Source organism: Theropithecus gelada, chromosome 15 (assembly GCF_003255815.1).
Source record: "Theropithecus gelada isolate Dixy chromosome 15, Tgel_1.0, whole genome shotgun sequence".
Classification (NCBI taxonomy): Eukaryota; Metazoa; Chordata; class Mammalia; order Primates; family Cercopithecidae; genus Theropithecus; species Theropithecus gelada.
This window is the reverse complement of record NC_037683.1, coordinates 47,749,395-47,769,629: the sequence shown is the minus strand read 5'-3', so window position 1 is coordinate 47,769,629 and position 20,235 is coordinate 47,749,395. Positions and strand designations below refer to the sequence as shown.

Here is a 20,235-nt window from a genome sequence, read left to right as displayed (position 1 = left end):
TTCTGTGACTCAGCCAAATAAAATTTTGGCAGGCGTAGGTATATACCCTAGGAAGGACTGGGGCCAGTCCCTCATTTCTGGCTGGGACAAGCCAGGTTGGTTGGAGCCAGCCAGGAACAAGCAGGTAGAGAAAAGGGAATCTGGGCAATGTCCTGCAACAGCACAGAAACATCCCCACGTGCTTCCCCACTATAGCTGCTGGGTAGCAGGTAGTGAGCACAATAGGCTGCTTAAAGGGCAAAGATTGGGATCCCCCCCTAGGGCCAGGCTCCATGTGCCCAGCAGAGTGGAGAAAGAGGCTGTCAGTTGGTATAAAGCAGGTGGAGGAAGGTTAGAAGGTAAAGGAACTAGCCCAGGAAGAGATGGCCTTGGGACTGCTGGGATGCAATGATGTCAGCCGGCTGTACTGAAGCAGTCCTTTCCAGCCCATTAGCCAATTCATAGCAGGGAAACAGGGACTTCTCATGGTCTGCCAGGCATGGATGGTGGAACAGATCAGGATGCTCTGTGTGGTCCTGAGGCTTTCACACAGGAGATGGGGCAAGAAGCTTCCCAGAGAGCTACGCATTGGAAGAGCAGGGGAGCCAGCTGTCCCCCAGCCCAGCCTCTCTCTGGGGATAGCACCCTCAAAAGGGGCCAATGTCAGCCTCTTAAGTCCCAGCTCTAAATCCCTTCCCACTCTGTCCCACCACATCCTGGCCTGTTCCTGGGCCTGCCTAGGCCAGAGATACACTTTTAGGGATTTAAATCTTTCCTGATCATTTATTTGTCAGCTTCACTAATTAAGCAGTGTTAATTTCATTTACCGAAAATGGAAATTCATCCACCTCATTTCTCCTCATTCATCCTCCACACACAAAATCCATCACTCCTCGGCCGCAGGCTGCGTAAAATTTACAGGACTAATTATGTTGTCAGGGCTCTTTGTAAATACAGTCCGTAAAGGCCACTGTGCTTGCTGGGTGGTAATGCAAGGGCATTCCTGTTGTTAGTTTAATTACTGGTTAGTTATTTAGGTTCTCAAATGTTTGCCTCATTTTCCCTAAATCAAATTAAATGTCCCGCTTGATGTATTCTGTCTCTAAGGTCTTGCTCTTATTTCCACACTGTTTAAATATTACTTCTAATCGAAAGAGAGTGCCTGGAAAAGCCCAACTGCTCGAGAGGCTGAGCCCAGCCTGGCACTATGGCCTCTGGGCCATGCTTGAGGTTTTGAATCCTCTAGCAACTGATACCCTTCTTTAGAGCAGCGTTGGGCTGGTCCCCTGCCTTTGGAAATTGTGAAAGTCCTAACACAAGGGGCATTTTTGTTCCTGGAGTCGACGGTGGCAAGGCTGAGGTATGGGAAATGGAGAGAGGGTTTCATTATTGTCATCAGAAGGGCGGAGGAGCATTGCATCCATCCAGCTGACTTCTAGAGGGACGGCTTCCAAATCATCCCAGAAAAAAAGTACCATCTATGGGAGGCTGTCTCTCTGATTCCTAAAAGTAGGTTTGGGTCAATTTTCCCTAAATGTCTACTATACAAGTTTCCTGTTGCTGCTGGAATAAACTACCACAAATTTAACGGCTTAAAATAACACAAAATTATCATACAGTTCTGTAGGTCAGAAGTCCAAAATAGGTTTCACAGAACCAAAACCAGGTGGTAACAGGGCTGCATTCCCTCTTGAGGCTCCAGGGGAGCAGCCCTTTCCCTACCCTTTCCAATTTCTACAGGCTGCCCACATTCCGTGGCTTGTGGCCCCCTTCCAGCAAGCAATCGAATCATTCTGACATCTGCTTCTATGGTTACATCTCCTTCCCTGACTCTCCTGCCTCCCTCTTTCCCTTATAAGAACCCTTGTGATTACATTGAGTCTACCCAGATAATCCAGGATAATCTCCTCCATCTCAAGGTCTTTCACCTAATCAAATCTGCAGAATCCCTTTTGCCATGAAAAGTGACATATTTACAGGCTCAGGGGATTAGGATATGGACGTCTTTGCAGGGGGGCCTTATTCTGCCTACCACGCGCCCCCTCCAAGTGCCTCTTGCATGACTTAATAAGGGAGTCATTAAACAGCTGCTGTCTTGGAGCCAGTCCTGGGCTAGACTCATTTAGGACAGCACAGTAAGAGAGGAAGCCTGCTGTCAGTGGCTGGCCTGGTATCCTTGTCTCTGTAGCTTGGCATCTACTTCCTCCTGTCCACTGACCTGGCCTGATGCCCCTACATGCCCTCTGCCTTAGCAGAGTGCCCCCAGGTAGGGGGCTGCACTAGCCTTCCACCTCTCCAGCTCCGGCTCCCCTGAGCTTGGTGAGGAGGCTGGGAGGACCGAGCTGGTGGCAGGAGGCTGGGACTATATTCATGACTACATATCAGGATGAGCGCCAAGTACACAGAAAATGAAAGAAAGAGTGGGAGGCACTCCCTTGATATGGGGCTGGTGGGGAGAAGGGCCTCTGCTGAGTAGTCCATTGTTGATCGCCAAAAGTTGTGCCCAGGCCAAGTGGGCCTGTGGAAGCCTAACTGGCTGGCCTGGGACTTCTGGATTTGGGGACCATGCCTAGATTTAGGGCTCAGGCTGAACCTGGGACTGTGGGGATTTGCTCATAGGTGGCTAGTTTGGGACTCACTGTAGACAATTCCATATTAGTTCAAGTTAGCCTGTACTTGACTGGGGGGGCGGTACATGGGCATTATCGAGGCATCTGTGGAAAGCTGCCTGCCCTGGGCTGGGCATCCAAACCCCCTCTGAGGGTGTTGCTCCTTCCCAAGGTCACACACCTTCTTCACTTAGCAGCTCTTTGAGCCAGCGTCCCCCTTTCCTGCACCTCGGGGAGAATTAGGAGAATAAACCTGGTCTCCTTGATTGGTTATTGGATCCTTCCATGATCTCTGAGAAGGGAAAGGTCACATCTCATAATTCCACTTCACAGATGGAAAAGATGAAGCCCAGAGAGGAATCCCACACTCCGACAGATGCAGAGCAGAGCAGAGCAGAGCAGGGCTTGCCCATCTAGTGGGGTAGGGGTGAGGAGGCTTCCCCAGGCAGGGCAGTTGGATCTTCCAACCTCAGCCGCCCATCTTCCCTGGGCAGATGACTTCATGAAGCAGAGCCGGGGCATGCTGCTGCTCTACAGCATGAAGAACCCCAGCTTCCCTGAGTACATGTTCAGCAGCGACAGCGGCATCATGTGTCTCGATATCCACGTGGACCACCCCTACCTGGTGGCGGTGGGCCACTATGACGGCAACGTGGCCATTTACAACCTCAAGAAGCCCCACTCCCAGCCCTCCTTCCGCAGCTCAGCCAAGTCTGGCAAGCACTCGGACCCTGTGTGGCAGGTCAGCCTGGAACCAGGATGGGAGGGATGGGGATGGGAGCAGCATGTGGGCCTGAGGCCACTGGAGGAGGGAGGGAGCTTGGGGAGGAGAGGACCGCAGGCAAGAGATGAGGATGGTAGGTACCATCAGGCCAGGATCTGGGTGTCAGAAAAGGCAGAAAAGGGCAGAAGGTGAAAATCAGGAGGCAAGAGGGTCTCCAGTGAGAGCTGGGGTCCGGGCCCCATCTGTTTGCCGAGGGTCTCTTGGATGTGGCGATCAGTAACTCAGAAGACATAGCTGGAAGCCTCCAGGGCCTGATAGGCCCCAGCTGAGTACAGTGGGCCTTTGGACAATGTGGGAATGAGGGACACTGACCCCCACACAGTCAAAAATCTGTGTATAACTTTGGAGTCTTCAAAAACGTAACTACTAATAGCTTACTTTTGACCGGAAGCCTTACTGACAACAGTCAAATGATACATATATTGTGTGTTATGTATATTTTACATACTGTATCCTTATAATTGGGCAAGTAGAGAAAAGAAAATATGTTATTAGGAAAATCATAAGGAAGAAAAAATATTTATTGTTCATTAAATGTAAGTGGATCATCGCAAAGGTCTTCTTCCTCATCATCTTCACACTGAGGAGGCTGAAGAGAAGGAAGAGGAGGGGTTGGTCTTGCTGTCTCAGGGATGGCAGGGGCAGAAGAAAACCTGTGCATAGTTGAACCCATGTAGTTCAAAGTCACGTTGGTCAAGGGTCAATGTATGTTAAAGACCAGGTCCTTGTCTACAAGCTTCCTCAACTCCCCACAGGGCTTTCCTCTGCCATCTGGGCTAGATTTGGGGAAACTCCCAGGCAGGGGTGGCTGCTGCTGGTTGCCTGCCCTTGGGTGGGACTGTAAGGCCTGGTAGGCAGGTCTGCCCCTGAGCCTTTCTGTAGCACCCCCTCTTCTCCAGACATGCCTAGAGTGGTAGGTGGGGCCTCTGCAGAAGTCTGATACCAGCCTGGAACATTGGGGCTGCATTCCACCCTGACTGTGTTTTCCATCATATTCCACGGGGAGTAGATTTCAGTTTCACTCTCAGAGGGTCTCTTAGTTGTGGCGTTGCAGGCCCTTCTTTATTGTATCCCAAAGGTCCCCTTCCTTCAAAGGCTGTGTACTCTTTTTCCATGGGCAGGTCTGGGAGGACCTAAGGATGAATTTCTGCCTCAAGTTGCTCAAGGTCTCTGGGCTCATCAGGCAGCACTGGGACTCTGTCTTCTCTTCTTTCGATTCCCTCCTGCCCTGAGAGTCTGCAGGCAAGCTCTGCACTCCTGCCTCTTATGGCCCTGAGCTCCCTGAGACATGTGGACACCTTCCCCAGCACTGACAGGCCTGAGAAGAGGGAGGACTGCCCAGGCACAGGGGCAATGGTGCCCTCTCAGCTTTATCCTTTACCCAGAGCCTGGGGCAGAGGGTGGGAGGGAGGCATCTCCTCCTGCCATACACCCTCCCCAGCTACTCTCCAACAAAGCAGAGACCAGAGGTTGCAGCCTCAGGAGTTTTCTCCACCAAAAAGTCCACCTCCCAATTCATCACCAGGCCTTCCAGACACATGTAGGTCTCTAGACTGGGGGAGGATCTCTGTAGAAACTTTAAAACTCATGGAGAGGGAAAAAGGCTTGTCTTGACCATACCAGGCCCAGCCCTCCCCTGCTTTCCTAGCTCAGCCCAGGGCCAAGTGCAGAGCATCTCTGGTTGGCCTGACCACTCTCCTTCCTCAAGCCAAGCAGAAGGGCAGAGGCCCAAGCCAACCACCCTACTCCTACTCTGCTATGTCCTGGAAATCAAATAGCAGATTGCAGGGAAAATGGGGCATTGTAAAGAACATTATTGCTTTCACTGAGCAGGTCCCAGGAAGACAGGAACTCAGGGGACAGGGAAGCCTTCTGCTCTGCTATCCTGCCAGGAAAACAGGGCTGCTGACTTTGCAAAATGGAAGACTCAGGTTCTTGTATAGAATCATGGCATGTGACATGGGCAGGACCCGCCTGTCTCTCACCTGTTTACTCACATCCTGTTCTCTTCTTTTCTTCTCATTCCTTCCTCCCTCATTCATTCACTTACTCATTCATACATTCAGTAACTCCTCCCTGTGTGCTCCTCTGGTTGATCTCTGGAGTTCCTACTGGGGAGATAACCACAGCCACAGGCTGACCAGGGCAGGGCAGTATGCTAAGTGCTAAAGTAGAAGTGTACAAGGAGGGGCACCCACATTGTCCTGGGTGGGGACCGGGGGTGGAGGGTTGGGCAGGTCTTTCTAGAGGAAGCAACACCTGAGCTGGATTGTGAGGGAGGAGAAAGAGTTAGTGAGATGAAGAAGGTACAAAGGGATCACATGTGCAATGACATGGGGCACCAAGCAGAGTAGCCTGTTGGGAAGTGACACATCATTAGAAGCACCCTGCGCTTATCTATTAAATTAAGATGCTTGGACAGTGTACGTCCGTGGTTTCAAGCAAAGTGTTCATGCAGAAGCCCTATATATTAAAAAGATGAGAGTGGTGCTCGAGTAGGACCCGGGCCCTGCTTGCTTAAGGGTCCCCTATTTTCACTCCCTCTACCCCCTGAGCATAGTTTCAAAATTGCTGCCCAACCATCAGAGAGTTTGGGGCAGAGGAGTAACACAGTCATGTTTGTCTCTTGGAAAGATACTCTGGCTGCAGCATGAGTGATTTTGAAGCCTGAGCTAGGGCAGGGGCAGTGGAGACAGAAATGAGAAGACAGGGTTAAGAGCTGGTGGGGTAGTAAAATCAACAGAAGGAAATGATTGATTAGATATGGGGAAAGGGAAGAATTCATGCTGCCTGGGTTTGAGTTGCTTAGTAGGCTATCCGTAGAAGTGAGAAATGGCAGAAGAAAAACAGGTTTGGCCAGAAACCAATACAAGAAACCCAAGGGACACCCAGAGGGAGGCATCCTCCAGGCAGTTGGCTATAAGAGCATGGAGCTTGAAGGAGAGCCAGGCTGCTGAATGAGATGTCAGAGACATCAGAGTCTAAGTCTCTCTTAACAGGACTGTGTCAGAGATACTGTGTCAGAGATATTTGGGGGAGGCCAGAGAGGTTGTGTTAGATCTCAAATGCCAGGCTGAGGCAGAAGGAGTTTGTTCTGTTGGCAGTGGTGAGCCACAGAAGGTTTTGGAGCCAAGGAGAGGACTGTCTGTTCTAAGAAGATTGGGCTCCTGTCCCACAGCACAGGCTTCTTCTCCAGGGAACCTGCCTGAGTAGCCAGCTCTGTGCAGGCCCTACTGTGAAGCTTCAACCAGCAACACTCTGTGGGGGTGTGTGTGTGTGTGTGTATGTGTGTGTGTGTGCTGGTGCAATTCTGGGGAAGGAGGCAGGAAGGATGTACAAACAAGAGACTAGGGTCAAGCAGGTCCGCCCTAAGCAAATAAGGCAGAAGAGAATAAATCAGTGAAGCAGGCTCCAGCTCCTCCCTACCACCTGGTCCCTGGGAATTCATTCATTCTCTTAACCTCACTTACCACCCTCCCTCTTTTGCTTTATTCCTACCGGCTCACCTACACCCCAGGAGCATGTGTGTGACTTGCACACACACATATACACAGTCACTTGCAAATACACACACACCACCCCCCACTGGGCATCGGGCTGCTAAGTGGGGTGTGAAATACAATTTCCATGCAGTGCTCATGTCTGCTCATTAAACACTTCCCTTTGCAGCTCCCTAGCGCCTCTTACAGCCTGGCCTTTGACACCCCTAGTCCCCTCCCCCCTTTAAAGGGACCACCTTTGCACAGAAGGGGAAGCGGTCTCAATATTATGGCTGGCTCTGACTTATGCTTCACAGGCTCTGTGGCGCTCCCAGTCCAGTGAAAGTGCAAAAGAGCTAGCTCCCTGGACAGACCAAGACAGATTCAGCCTGCCTTTCTGAAGCTCCCACCCACCAGGCCTCAGGCTGGCTGGGGAATGACAACCCATTCTCCACTTCCCTCCAGCCCCCAACAACCCTGGTGACAGCTGCAGTTACAGGCAACAGGCAACGGTACTGGGTTCTTGGCCTCCCTCACTGGTCCTCTGCTTGTGACCAGGGGAGGCGACAGGACGGTGGTCCCAGCATAGGCAGTCTGGAGGGAGCTAGAGAACGGAAAACTCTGGGCACCCAGCCCCACCCCAGCTCTCTGGGACATGGCGTGGCGAGGCCTCCACATCTGGCAACAGAAACTTGAGTCTCAAGCGTGTCATCTTCATAAGACAACAGCTCTGTCTCCAAAACAGTTTCCCATATGTTTGCTTCCAGCCCTGAGAAGATGGGTGGGGCAGGATAATTAACCCCGATTTGCAGTTGGAGAAATGCAAGTCAAATTTGGGACTGGGAGCAAAGTTCTGGGAGCAGGAGTTAGTAGCAAAGGAAAGGTGGGAACAGAGGAGACACTTCCTAGAGAAAGGCCAAGCCTGGAAGAGGTGTGCAGGAGATAGGGGCCTGCTCCTGTTCACCCGCCACAAGCAAGCAGGGAAAGGCCGCTGCAGAACCTTGGCACCCAGATCCCTAGGATGATGGTAATAATGAGGACATTAGCTAACATGTATCAAATACTTCATATGTGCAATGTTCTGACGTAAGGGCTTCACATATATTATCTCATTTATTTCTCACAAAAAACCTATGCTATTATGACTCCTGTTTTATAAACAGGAAACTGGTTGATGGGCCCTGTTCTTTCCAGGCCATGTTTATTTATGTAAGGTAGTTGAACCCATAGCCACTGCCTTCTCCCCATAGTGGAGCTCCTGGAACCCAACCCAGGGAGGGTCTGGGTACCTCCACTGCCAAGCCAGTAAATTAAGGCAATGCTTTGACTGGCACTGTTGCTCCAGGATGGTCAAGAAAGGAATGAGAAAGGAATGAGAGACAGAGATGGATGGAAGGAGGGAGAAAGGACTAATCATGGGATTCTGGGAAATGGGCTCCCAGAACTTGCTTCTGGGCCTCAGATGGGTGCTTGGGGGTGTCCTGCTCTGCTTACAGCCCTAACTCAACACCCTAGCAGGGTCCCAGAGCTCACGTTTTGGGATGTTTCAGGTCAAGTGGCAGAAGGATGACATGGACCAAAACCTTAACTTCTTCTCTGTGTCATCTGACGGCAGGATTGTGTCTTGGACTCTCGTGAAGGTGCCTGTTTCCCAGAGAGGGTCATGCTGGGATGATTGGGGAGGCGGGAAGCTAAATAGCAAAGGGCACCCCCCAGCCTTGCTCATCTAACCCAACCCATGTGCCCTCCCCCCACATCCCTCTGTCTGTGGCTACAGAGCGAGCTGGTTCACGTAGATGTCATCAAGCTGAAGGTGGAAGGCAGCACCACGGAAGTTCCTGAGGGGTTGCAGCTACACACAGTGGGTAGGAGCCCCAGTCCCCTCACCTCCAGGCCTGGCCAGGACATTCAGGCCCAGTGAGGGTCAGTGACAATGGTCCTTTCCCTGACTGAGTGCTCCCTCCCCAACCTGTGCCAGAGCCAACAGGAGGTAATAGGAAGGCCTGGCCCAGTCTGCTGAGCCCTTGGCTGTTTGTAGACCCTCCCTGTTTATGCAGTTCCCATCCCTGTGTTTGCAGACCCTGTTCCTGTTTATGCAGATCAGGTGCTATTATGCAGATCCAGCCCTGTTTATGCAGATCAGGCCCCTGTTTACCCAGATCCTGTCCCTATTTACTCAATTCCTACCCTGTTTATGCAGACTATATCCCTGTTGGCACAGACCATGTCCCTGTTTGCAGACCCTGTCCCTGTTTACCCTGACCCTGACCCTGTTTAACTCAATCCCTGACTTGTTTACCCAGGCCCCCATTCCTGTCTGCAGAACCCCTGGCCGTTTGCAGAATCCTAACTGCCTGGGACAAGCAGGCCAGAGGGCTGGTTTCTGTTTGCCTGGCCTGGTCCCAGCCCTTACAGGGGCCCAAGTTTAGTCTGTCCTGCGCTGAGTCCTGCACTGAGAGTGCCTGGGCTGAGTTCCTCTGCTGTGTAGGGGAGGCGCTGGGAGCCTCCCTCTTGGAATTGGGCTAAGCCTGCCCCTCCCTCTTCTCCCAAGGTTGTGGCACTGCCTTTGACTTCCACAAAGAGATTGACTACATGTTCCTAGTGGGCACAGAGGAGGGAAAAATCTACAAGGTGAGGCTGCCCTGTGCCAGCTCCGTAGAGGGCCACTTAGGCCTGAGCACCTGGGGAGCTTGGAGTTCTCAACAGATCCTATTTTGATGGATTTTAGTTCCTGTCAGTTCTAGAAGGACTCTTGAGGGAAGAGAATGTATTTCTTGACCTGCTTGGGTGACAAGAATAAGGCCTAAATGCAGGAAAGGGGATGGAAAATCTAGAGGGTGACTTTAGCCCAGCCCAGCGTCTTTTCCTCCGGGCCCTCCTTCCCTTCCTGGGAGTTGAGGTAGAAGGGGGAATTCTAGTCAGAGGAGTTAGAACATTTTGGGAAAACTTCCTGGAGGAGATTTGTACTTGAGCTGAGCTTTGAAGGCCAGAATTATCTCTGAATACTGGGTACATCCCAGCCAGCAGGATGGAACCTCATGGTCAGTTTCTACAAGGTCTCAGTGGTAGTAGATGAACGTCCTTCTGAACCTCCATCCATCCAGAAATAGCTCTGCTGCAAGCTTTTCTTAGGCTCAGAGACTCAGAATGTTAATTACAGGCAGCCTCTTGGGAGCCCCTGAGGCCTAGCCAGAGCTGGTCTGAATGCAAAAGAAGTCCCCACCCCCTCTTCACCCCTCCCACTGGCAGCCCAAGAGAGGCCAGAGTAACGAGAGACTACTCAGTCACGCTGTCTCCTGGAGGGAGGGAGAAAGGGGCACGCTGGTCAGGGCAAAAAACTGAATAGGATATCTGGAGATCCAAGTCAGCTTCTGGCTCTGCACCTGCTCTTGCCTGGACAAGGTGGGATGTTATCACTGTTGCAAGGATGATGTCTGGGCTGCAGGTGGACCCAGGGCTCTCTCTGTCCACAGGCCTTGGCCTGGATGAATGCCAGACCACACCTCACCCAGGGCCTGAGACCTGCTCTGCCCTCTCTTAAGGAGAGAAGGCTTTTTCTGTCTGGCCTGGAATCCTCTGGGGGCAGGGCACTACAGCCCTTTCCTTCATCCTGCAGGAAGGCTCCCCTGCCCACCCTGAACCCCCAGATCCTCAAGCCCTTCCTTTCTCCCAGGGTGTGCTGAGGGTGGGAAGGGCAGCCAGGAGCTTGGCCCCAGTTCAGCTGGGATGCGATGTGGTGTAAGGACAGGAGAGGAGTCTAAGGCGCTGATCCTCCAGGCCCCCAGGGAAGTGGTGGCTGCTGACCTTTCTCTCACTTCTGACCCCTGTTCCCTCCCACACCAGTGCTCTAAATCCTACTCCAGCCAATTCCTCGACACCTATGATGCCCACAACATGGCAGTGGACGCTGTGTCCTGGAACCCATACCACACCAAGGTCTTCATGTCCTGCAGCTCCGACTGGACAGTGAAGATCTGGGACCACACCATCAAGTGAGGGGCCTGTTCCTGGCCCTGTCCTGGGCCCTCCCCTGGGCTATGGCACTGTGAGCCCTCTGTGCCATGGGCTTTCCACCCTCCACCTCTGCAGGACCCCGATGTTCATTTATGACCTGAACTCAGCCGTGGGTGATGTGGCCTGGGCACCATACTCTTCTACTGTGTTCGCAGCAGTCACCACAGATGGGAAGGTGAGTGCCAGTGTCCTGACCTCACTGAGTCCCTACTGGAGATCAGGTGTGGTAGCTCAGGGGCTTCCTGATGGACAACCCACCCCATGCCTAGGTCAGGAAGGAGAAGGTGGGACATAAGGACTGTGTATTCTCAAGGGGCAAGCGATCCAGGGTACAGCTGAAAGAGGAATCATTCATCCCATGAGGCCTCAGGGAGGGAACGGGGCTGTTCACCTTGGAGGAGAAAGCACTCTGGGGGATGAGATGCCATCAAGCAGTTATTTCCTCTGCTCTATGGTGGGGAGCTACAGGGTAGCAGGACCCGGCTCCATCTAAGGAAAAATGTATGAGCCAGAGTTGATCAGTGACTGAATAGTGTCTATAAGGTAGTAAAGTCTCCATCCCTGGAAGTGTGCAAGCTGCTTCTGAGGGAACTTCAGTGGGGTGGAATGGGAGGGGGCTATTCAACACTGAGAATTGGTGAGAGCTCAGAAACAAACATCTTGTGAGCATATTCTTGGATGCAAACCCGTTTTCCCTATGGGCTTTGATATAAACTGAGAAGCACTGGCTGCCCCAAGGAAATAATGCAGCGACGAAGGCACCATCCTCAAGTCCATCAGTCATCTCTTCCTGGAACAGATGACTACTAAGGGCCAACGATGGTGCCCAGCTCCAGGCCGGACTTAGATACCTGCTCTTGTGGAGCTTATGTTCTAGTGAAGGGAAAGATACAAAGAGCAACAACAAAATTCCCAGTGTTAAGTGCTAGGCAGAGAATTATTAATAAAAGACTGTAATACGTAAACATAAATGTTCATGGCAGCATTACTCATAACATTAAGAGTGGCAACAGCCCAGTGTCCATCAACTGCTGAATGGATAAACAAAATATAGTCTCTCCTTGGGGATTACGTCAGCAAGGACAAAGAATGACGTGCTGATACATGCTACAACATAGAGGAACCTTGACAACATGCTTAGTGTAAAAAGCCAGTCACAAAAGATCACATACTGTATAATTCCATTTATATAATACATCCAAAACAGGCAAATGTGTAGAGATGGAAAGTCAATTTGTGTGGCCTAGGGTGGTGAAAATGTTCTAAAATCGGTTGTAGCGAAGGTTGCATAACTGTGAATATACTAACACCAAGAATTTTATACTTTACATGAGTGAATTTTATAGTTATGTGAATTATATCTCAATAAAGTTGTTATATTAACAGAAGAAAGATAGGTTCATAGAGACCAGGCAACGAAAAAGAAAGAGATAAAAGAAAAGGACTGGGTGGTCTCTTGGATACAGCGGTCAGGAAAGGCTTCTTTGAAGGGGGGACACTCCCGCTGAGAGTTCACTAGCAAGAAGGAGGCAGCCATGTGGAGATAGGGCAGGGGAGCAGCCCATGGTGAGGGAGCAGCTGGGGCAGACGCCCTGAGGTGGGAACCAGCTTGGGGTTTAAGGAACAGGAAGGCAAGTGTGGCTAGGGTATAGCAAGGGGCGAGAACATGAGGTGAGAGTGGGGAGGTGGGCTAGAATGAGGGATCTGGATTTTATTTATAGTGCCAAGGGAGACTGTGGGAGGATTTTAAGTGTTTTAAAGGTAAGCCTGCTGCTGTATGGAGGATGGATTGTAGCAAGGCAAGAGTGGAAGTGGGGAGACCAGTTAAGAGGCTACCACAGTTGTCCAGGCGAGAGTTGGTAGCTGTTTGGTCTAAGGGTGTGGTGAAGGTAGCATCCAACATTGATTGAGCACTGGTATGTCAAGCACTGCCTTTGCACTTTACATATATTAACTGGTGTAAGCCCTGGCTCTGCCACTTACTAGCAAGTTAGCCTCTAACTCCTCTGTTATAAAATGAAGATAGTGGCCGGGCGCGGTGGCTCAAGCCTGTAATCCCAGCACTTTGGGAGGCCGAGACGGGCGGATCACAAGGTCAGGAGATCGAGACCATCCTGGCTAACCCGGTGAAACCCCGTCTCTACTAAAAAATACAAAAAACTAGCCGGGCGAGGTGGCGGGCGCCTGTAGTCCCAGCTACTCTGGAGGCTGAGGCAGGAGAATGGCGTGAACCCGGGAGGCGGAGCTTGCAGTGAGCTGAGATCCCGCCACTGCACTCCAGCCTGGGCGACAGAGCGAGACTCCGTCTCAAAAAAAATAAAAATAAAAATAAAAATAAATAAAAATAAAATGAAGATAGTGACAGAACTACCTTGTAGAGTGGTTGTGAAGAGCATAATGAGATGATGCAACCGTGTGATGTGCTTGCCCAGAGTCCAGTACATAGTAAGTGTTCAACAAATGGTAGCTGCTATTTTCTTTTCTTTTTTCTTTCTTTTTTTTGAGACAAGATCTCACTGTTGCCCAGGCTGGAGTACAGTGGCTCCATCTTGGCTCACTGTAACCTCTGCCTCCCAGGTTCAAGTGATTCTCCCATCTCAGCCTCCCTAGTAGCTGGAACTACAGGCATGGGCCACCATGCTCAGCTAATTTTTTGTATTTCTGATAGAGACAGGGTTTCACCATGTTGGCCAGCCTGGTCTCGAACTCCTGACCTCAGGTGATCCACCCACCTTGGCCTCCCAAAGTGCTGGGATTACAGGCATCAGTGAGCCACCACTCCCAGCCTGTAGCTGCTATTATTGTTAATTCTCCATAGATTTAAAATTTCTCCTAAACTTTTTTATTCTCACTCTTTCAACCATAGGAAAAACAGACAGAGACACAGAATTCCCCCTCCCTCCACCTCCAGTTCCAATGTGCGGTAGCCATTAGCCTTCTACAGTCTTTCCCCAGAAAGTCCAGGGACTGATTCCTCTGAGCTGGAAGACAGGCCTCTTACCCCTGAGTGTGCTGACACTGACCTCTTCACAGGCCCACGTGTTTGACTTGGCCATCAACAAGTATGAGGCCATCTGCAACCAGCCTGTGGCGGCCAAAAAGAAGAACAAGATCACCCACGTGCAGTTCAATCCCATCCACCCCATCATCATTGTGGGCGATGACCGTGGGCACATCATCTGCCTCAAGCTCTCACCCAATTTGCGCAAGATGCCAAAGGTACAGGCTCTGGGACTTTGGGCTGCTGCAAGAGATAAAGTCTCCAGGAGGGTGGGGATGACAGAAGGGAGGAGCCGGGGTGACCCCCCAGTTTCTAGCTTGGGAGACTCAGGGTAAGGATGGTGTCATTGCCTGAATGAGGCTCACAGTAGAAGCAGGAGGTTTGTGAGAAAATAGCAGTTTGATATGCTGCATTTGAGTTACCTGTGGGGCCCCAGGTGACTCTCCCAGGTGGAGACATCCAGTGAGCAGGTGGATCTGAAGCCTGCGGAGGCAAATGTGGAGGTATCATTGATTTCTTCCCAGTGGAAATGCTGTGGGTAGGACAGGTCACCCAGGCAGGGGGCTTGGAGCTGCCTCATTGGCTGGGCTTTCACAGGGCTTCAACCCCAGTGGTCCCTGAGCTGGGAGCTGTGGGTCTACACAGAAAGGAAGGAAATGAGCTGTGAGGAGGGTAGCTAGGTCAGCAGCTATGCAGCCCTCCTTCTGAGCTCTGGTTCCTGTTTCTAGGGTCTCCAGTGATGAGGAGACCCTGCCCAGAGCCTAAGGACCCCAAATACAGGTCTGGAGCCCAGAGCGATAACCTTAAAGTCTAGATCTGAGTCCAGATCCAGACTTATGAACCCGGGCTTTGCAGCCCAGGCCTTAGAATCCTGAGCCCAAGAACCCAGAGCCGGGGCTGGGCGCGGTGGCTCACGCCTGTAATCCCAGCACTTTGGGAGGCCGAGGCAGGCAGATCACGAAGTCAGGAGATCAAGACCATCCTGGCGAACACGGTGAAACCCCGTCTCTACTAAAATTACAAAAATTGACTGGGTGTGGTGGCGGGCGCCTGTAGTCCCAGCTACTCGGGAGGCTGAGGCAGGAGAACGGCGTGAACCTGGGAGGCGGAGCTTGCATTGAGCTGAGATCGCGCCACTGCACTCCAGCCTGCCTGGGCGACAGCCTGCCTGGGCGACTCCGTCTCAAAAACTCCAGCCTGCCTGGGCGACTCCGTCTCAAAAACCAAACAAACAAAAGAACCCAGAGCTCGGTCCTGCCCATTTGTGTGCTAAGAGTAGAGATAGCTCTTTGCTTTTTGCCAGGTTCTGGGCCAGGATCAGGACTGGGCCAGCTTGCCCTGATGACCATCCCTCCTGGCAATTTGAGGCATTTACTGAAGTTTGAGGCAGTGGCCTGTGTCTTTCGACTACTGACTTCCCTGCACTGTGCTCCTACCAAGGAAGGGACTGCTGCACCATCCCTCTGGTGCTGGCTTGGTCTGTTCCCCACCATGGCCAGGGAGGCAAGGGCTGGGAGTGTGGCCGGCCCTGTAATTGTAGCCAGCTGAGGGAGGGGGCGGACTTGGCTATAAATACTCAGAAGGCTGCTAAGCGCCTGCAGCTGTGGCCCAGAGGCTGCGGTGGGCTTGAGGGGAGGGAGGGAGTCAGGCGTGGTCTGAATCTCTTTGCTGAGCCCAGCTAGTTGGCCTCAAGGAAGAGGAAGGAGGCAGCATAATTTGTGGAATAGATAAAATGTGTTCTTAATTTTCTGAGGAGAGAGACCCAGGTTGAAGCTGGCAGAGTTGGACAACCCTCCAGGAGGGATGATGGTCGTTCTTAGGGGGAGAAGTACAGCCATGACACCATGAGGGTGGTGGACATGGGTGGGAGCCTGCCCTGCCCACTCTGATCAGGGAGGTAAGGATCTCCCACAGTTTCAGTTCCCCTCAGAGAAGGGTCAGTCATGGCTGGGAGAGCTGGGTTCTGTGTATCTGGGGGCCTATGTCTCTGAGGACCTGAGCAGGGATGGGTGGGGGTTGGTGGGTACTTGAATGGATTAGAAGTTCCCGTGAAATTGCCATCTGACCCTATCAGTCAAGTGATTCATGCAAAACTAAATCCTCTGGGTATCCCTACTGCCCTTCCTCTGTGAGCTGCAGACTCCCTGCCCTTTCCAAAGGGCTTCCCCACAAAGGTCTGGACCTCCCTGCCCAGGGAGTTCCCATGATGGGTGTCAAGAGCCCAAAGTGTCCAAGGCCAAAGACTGTCTTCAGTTTCCATGGGAAACTGAAGCTAAGAAAGGCAAAGGCCTTGTCCAAAGTCATATAGGGAGTTAATGACAGAGCTGCAACTAAAACCAGGTCCCCTACCTCCCGGGGGATGGGGTGAAGCCAAGAAGAGAACCCAAGTTTAATTTAGGAAGGAGAGAGGAAAGAGAGAGAAAAAGAGCTTTTTGTCCTCTGCTTGGAGAGGGTAGAGGTGAGCTAGGTAGTGGCAAAAAGGCACTGAGCTGCAAGGGGATAGGGGAGAAAATTTGGGAGCAGGTACGGCATCACACCAGGGGGAAATCTGAGCTCCACATGGTGTCAGCAGCCAAAAGGGAGCCAGGGAGGGGCCTATTGGCCCTGCACTCACCCCTGCCCCATCCCCTTTACAGCCCTGGCCAGACCAAGGCAAGGCTGGGGTAGGTGTCAGTGAGCAGTGGGCACAGGTGGCTGAGAGGATGGGGGCCCAGAAGCAGAGCGAAGGCAGGAAATGGGGAAATGGCAACTGCCCAGCCTGCCCCAGCGTAGCCCTCACCCCCCAGCCTGGACAGTAGGGAGGGTGGGACTGGTGCTGATCTGCCAAGGAGTTCTCGGGACCTGTGCGTGGCACTCCACTGTCCAACTCATAATGGAAGAATTAGAGTGCTTTGCAGGCAGGGTGATGGGTCATAAACTCAGCATCTGGTCTTCTAAGGGACAGCCTCAGCCAACAACACCTGCAGTCACATGGACTATTCCCTCTGCCCTTATGGGTCTCTTGACACTCTTCCCAACCCTGGGTATGTCTGACACAGCAGGTCTCGCCCCAAATGGCACCCACTGCCAACCTGACCTGAAGGCATCAGGTGAGAGGACTAGGTGAGGGCCCCTGAGGCTCTGTCCACAGCCCCTCCTTCCCCAAACACATACCCATTAGCTCCTCGATAGGACTGGGCCAGGGACCTTCCCATGGTAAGGATGGTGCCAGCAGTCAGCCCCCCGCCTTCACAGAGCTGGATCTCCCTGACCTGGAAGGCCGTTCCCCTGAGGTTCAGGGAATGGATGCCTTTTCCCACTCCCACAAGCATCGAGACCCCATGTCCAAGCCAGAGCTGGACTCCTTTTTGCAGGCTGTCAGCTGAGCCCCTGTGTCACCTAACCTGAGTTGGAGAATGATCATGTCAGGGAGAGGGGAGGCAGGGATCCAAAATTCACTGGGCAGGGGAGGGGTAGGGCACAGCTGGACAGGCTGGGCAGAGGAGGTGGTGCTGGGACCCAGAGATGGGGGACCCACCATTCCTCCCCCATGCATACTTTCCCTCTCCCCAGGAAAAGAAGGGGCAGGAGGTGCAGAAGGGCCCAGCTGTGGAGATTGCGAAACTGGACAAACTGCTGAACCTGGTGAGGGAAGTGAAAATCAAGACCTGAGGGCCCAGCCTCACCCTCTGTCCCATCGCTTGAATCCAATACTCCTAGGGCTTGACCCTGGTACCCAGTCCAGCCTGAGCACCCAGCATGTGACCCCACTCCTGATCAGGTCCCAGCATCTTCCCTTCTTATTCTGCTCCTTAAGGTCCCAGCACCTTACTCCAGGACTTGGTCTTCAGCCACCATTACCCCTCTAACTTTGCACAAATAAACTTGTCTAAAAACCCACCCCACAGCTTTAATTTTGCTACCACGGGGCCCTCAGGAAGAGAAGATCTCAGGGTAGAGCCATAGTTCCATTTATTATCCAGCAAACAGTGGGAGGACCAGGGGAGGGGCCCAGCCTGGACACCCTCCTATTATTGCCATGGGTTCCAGTTTGCTTCCCCAACCTACAGGGCCTAGAGGTGCTCAGCCTAGGGAAAGAGTGGACCCAGCCCCTGACCCTTGGCCCTTGGAATGGAGCATAGTCCAGATGGCCCTGGCTCTAGCACCAACTCATAAGCCTCCACCCCAGGCCCATCTCCTTAGGGCCACTGAGCTCCTATTGGAGCCAGGCTTGCTAGACTCTAGGCCACTGGGTCCAGCTCCAAGCAGGCAGACTCTTGAGTTCTGGACCCCAGGCTGGCTGAACTCTGGGATCCTAATTCCAGGCTCTAGGTGAGGTGGACTTAGGTCCTGGGCTCCAGGATAGGCCAGGGGCCTTCAGGGCTGCAGCAGGTAGCTGCCTTCATGGCTGGGCTTCTGGGGTGGTGGGGCCTTCTCAGGACAGGGGCCAGGGCTGGAGTTGGGACTTGATTCAGAGAGAGAGTCAACGTCAGCAGAGCGAGAATGGCAGGCCCAGCAGAGGATGACCCAGAGCAGCAGCAGCAAGAAGCCTACGAGACCGTTGCAGACGATGGCGATGAGGGCCCCCTGGGAGATGGCTGCCCCCATGACGGGCAGCACCCTCAGACCAGCACAGACAGTGGAGCTGCCTCGATGGCGAGGCCCATGCCGAGGCAGGACTCTGGTATGGCCGGCCTTCCGAGGAGGCTGTGCTGTCTGCACGTTCAGTGATTCCTGGGCAGTGGAGATGTCTACCGGCAGTCCTGAGCCTGTTGGGGGTACAGAGTAAAGGAGAGGGTAGTGAGGAGGGAGAGTGGGGTGAGGCCTAGGAGGAGAGAGGTAGGGAAGACAGCCTCCCTCCCACATTTCTGGCCTCCCTGGTGAAAGACCTTGGGTCCCAACAGGCTTAAATACCCCACAGAGCCAGCACCCCCATCCGCAGGCCTGGTTCTGGGCACCTGAATGAGTGTGTAGCCAGCGTGGAGAAGCTGAAGTAGGCAGCCGTCATCTCATTCTCCTTAGACCTGGTGGGCATGCCCTGGCCCTACCCACCAAGCTTGCAGCCCTCAAAAGCCCTCTGTTGGTGGGTGGGATCCAGGCAGCCCCCCGCCCAAGAGGATGGGGGTTGTAAGCAGCTCTGGTGTGGCCTGGGCGCCTCCTCTCTCCCAGGACTCCAGCCAGCCCGACCAGGAGACCTCCAGAGGCGCCAGCTTGCACAGAGGGAACTTTGTGGAGGCCCTGGCAGGCATGTGCAGGCTCTGTGCCTCTATGTGGGGCTCTCTCTGGGTCAGGTGTGTGTGTCTGATGTCTCACTGTCCCTCCGTTGGATGTGTGCCTGTGCCTCTGCACACCCACCTCTGTGTGTGTGTAGCTGCCTCTCCGTGTGTCCCCATCTCTGAGTGTGTCTCCTCTGTCTCGTTTCTCTACCAGTGTGTCTCTGTGTATCTCTACATCAGTCTCTGTGTCTCTCCGTCTCTCTCTTCCAGGCTGTATCCCCTACTGTTCCCATGGACGTATCCCTCTCCCCGTCTCCGTGGGGTCTTTTTGGTGGTTCCCGTGTCTCTGTCTTTGTGTTCGTCTCTCTCCGCGGCAGTGTGTCTCTGTCTCTTTATCTCCATCTTCGGGTCGCATGTTCTTGGCCCCCGTGCCTGTGGCAGGAGGCCCTTCTTACCTGAGTTGAGCCTGGTGCGCGCCCGCGGGAGGGTCCGGGGCAGCGGGATGCTCGGCGCCGACTAAGGCTCGGGAGCCTGCGGGCGGGGGGGCGGCGGGAGGTGGGAGACGAGCAAAGGCGACGTCCGCTCCCCCGGCCCTCCCCCTCGGCCGCGCAGCCTCCGCCGGCCGCTCCCGCCGCGGCGCGACCGGGGCGGCCTCTGCCGCGGGCGGTCTGCGGCGAGCGGGCACCTCCTCCCCTTGGGGCCGCACCTCCTCCGCGGCCGCGGCTGCTCGCTCGCTCGGCAGCGCTCGGGCAGCGGCGGCGGGAGCTGCGCAGGGTTCGGCTGAGCTCGGCTGCGTTCGGCTGGGCTCGGCTGAGCTCGGCTACGTTCGGCTGGGCTCGGCCGGGCTCGGCCGCCAGCAAAAACAGCGAAGAGCCCCGCCTCTTTGAAGGCCGGCGGCCTGCGGCCCGGGGGCGGAGCCATCCCCGCGCCGCTGCCGCCACTCAATTGGCGGGCCGAGCCCCGGTTCCCGCACCATTGGTGGTGCGCTGGGGTGGAGACCAGCCCGCCTCTCGGGCTGGCGCCGGGCGGGAGGAGGGCCGAAGGAGTAGCTGGCCCTGGATCTTTCCCGGGAGAGGGGATGGGGTGGGGATGGGGTGGGGATGGGGTGGGGATGGGGTGGGGATGGGGCGAGGCCTAACCTCTTGTAGGGATTTCTTGCACCTTCTACACCTAG

At 53.6% G+C, this 20,235-nt stretch overlaps 2 protein-coding genes across 4 annotated transcripts in view; one reads left to right on the top strand and one right to left on the bottom strand.

The window, feature by feature from the left end:
- Positions 1 to 17,746, top strand: part of DNAI1 (dynein axonemal intermediate chain 1) — a 64,884-nt gene extending 47,138 nt beyond the window's left edge. For all 3 annotated transcript variants that reach the window (XM_025359340.1, XM_025359339.1, XM_025359341.1), the window contains 8 exons: positions 3,083 to 3,330; positions 8,402 to 8,491; positions 8,629 to 8,716; positions 9,403 to 9,482; positions 10,695 to 10,843; positions 10,941 to 11,040; positions 13,899 to 14,084; positions 17,419 to 17,746. In XM_025359340.1, coding sequence (XP_025215125.1) covers positions 3,083 to 3,330; positions 8,402 to 8,491; positions 8,629 to 8,716; positions 9,403 to 9,482; positions 10,695 to 10,843; positions 10,941 to 11,040; positions 13,899 to 14,084; positions 17,419 to 17,517 — 1,040 coding nt within the window. In that variant the 3' untranslated portion in view covers positions 17,518 to 17,746. The remainder of the gene's footprint in view (positions 1 to 3,082; positions 3,331 to 8,401; positions 8,492 to 8,628; positions 8,717 to 9,402; positions 9,483 to 10,694; positions 10,844 to 10,940; positions 11,041 to 13,898; positions 14,085 to 17,418) is intronic.
- A 53-nt stretch (positions 17,747 to 17,799) lies between these two features.
- Positions 17,800 to 19,808, bottom strand: ENHO (energy homeostasis associated). The gene is made up of 2 exons (XM_025360062.1): positions 19,517 to 19,808; positions 17,800 to 18,614 (listed from the first exon to the last, which is right to left on the bottom strand). The coding sequence occupies exon 2, from the start codon at positions 18,451 to 18,453 to the stop codon at positions 18,223 to 18,225; it is 231 nt and encodes a 76-aa protein (XP_025215847.1). The 5' UTR covers positions 18,454 to 18,614; positions 19,517 to 19,808; the 3' UTR covers positions 17,800 to 18,222.
- Positions 19,809 to 20,235: the final 427 nt, after the last annotated feature.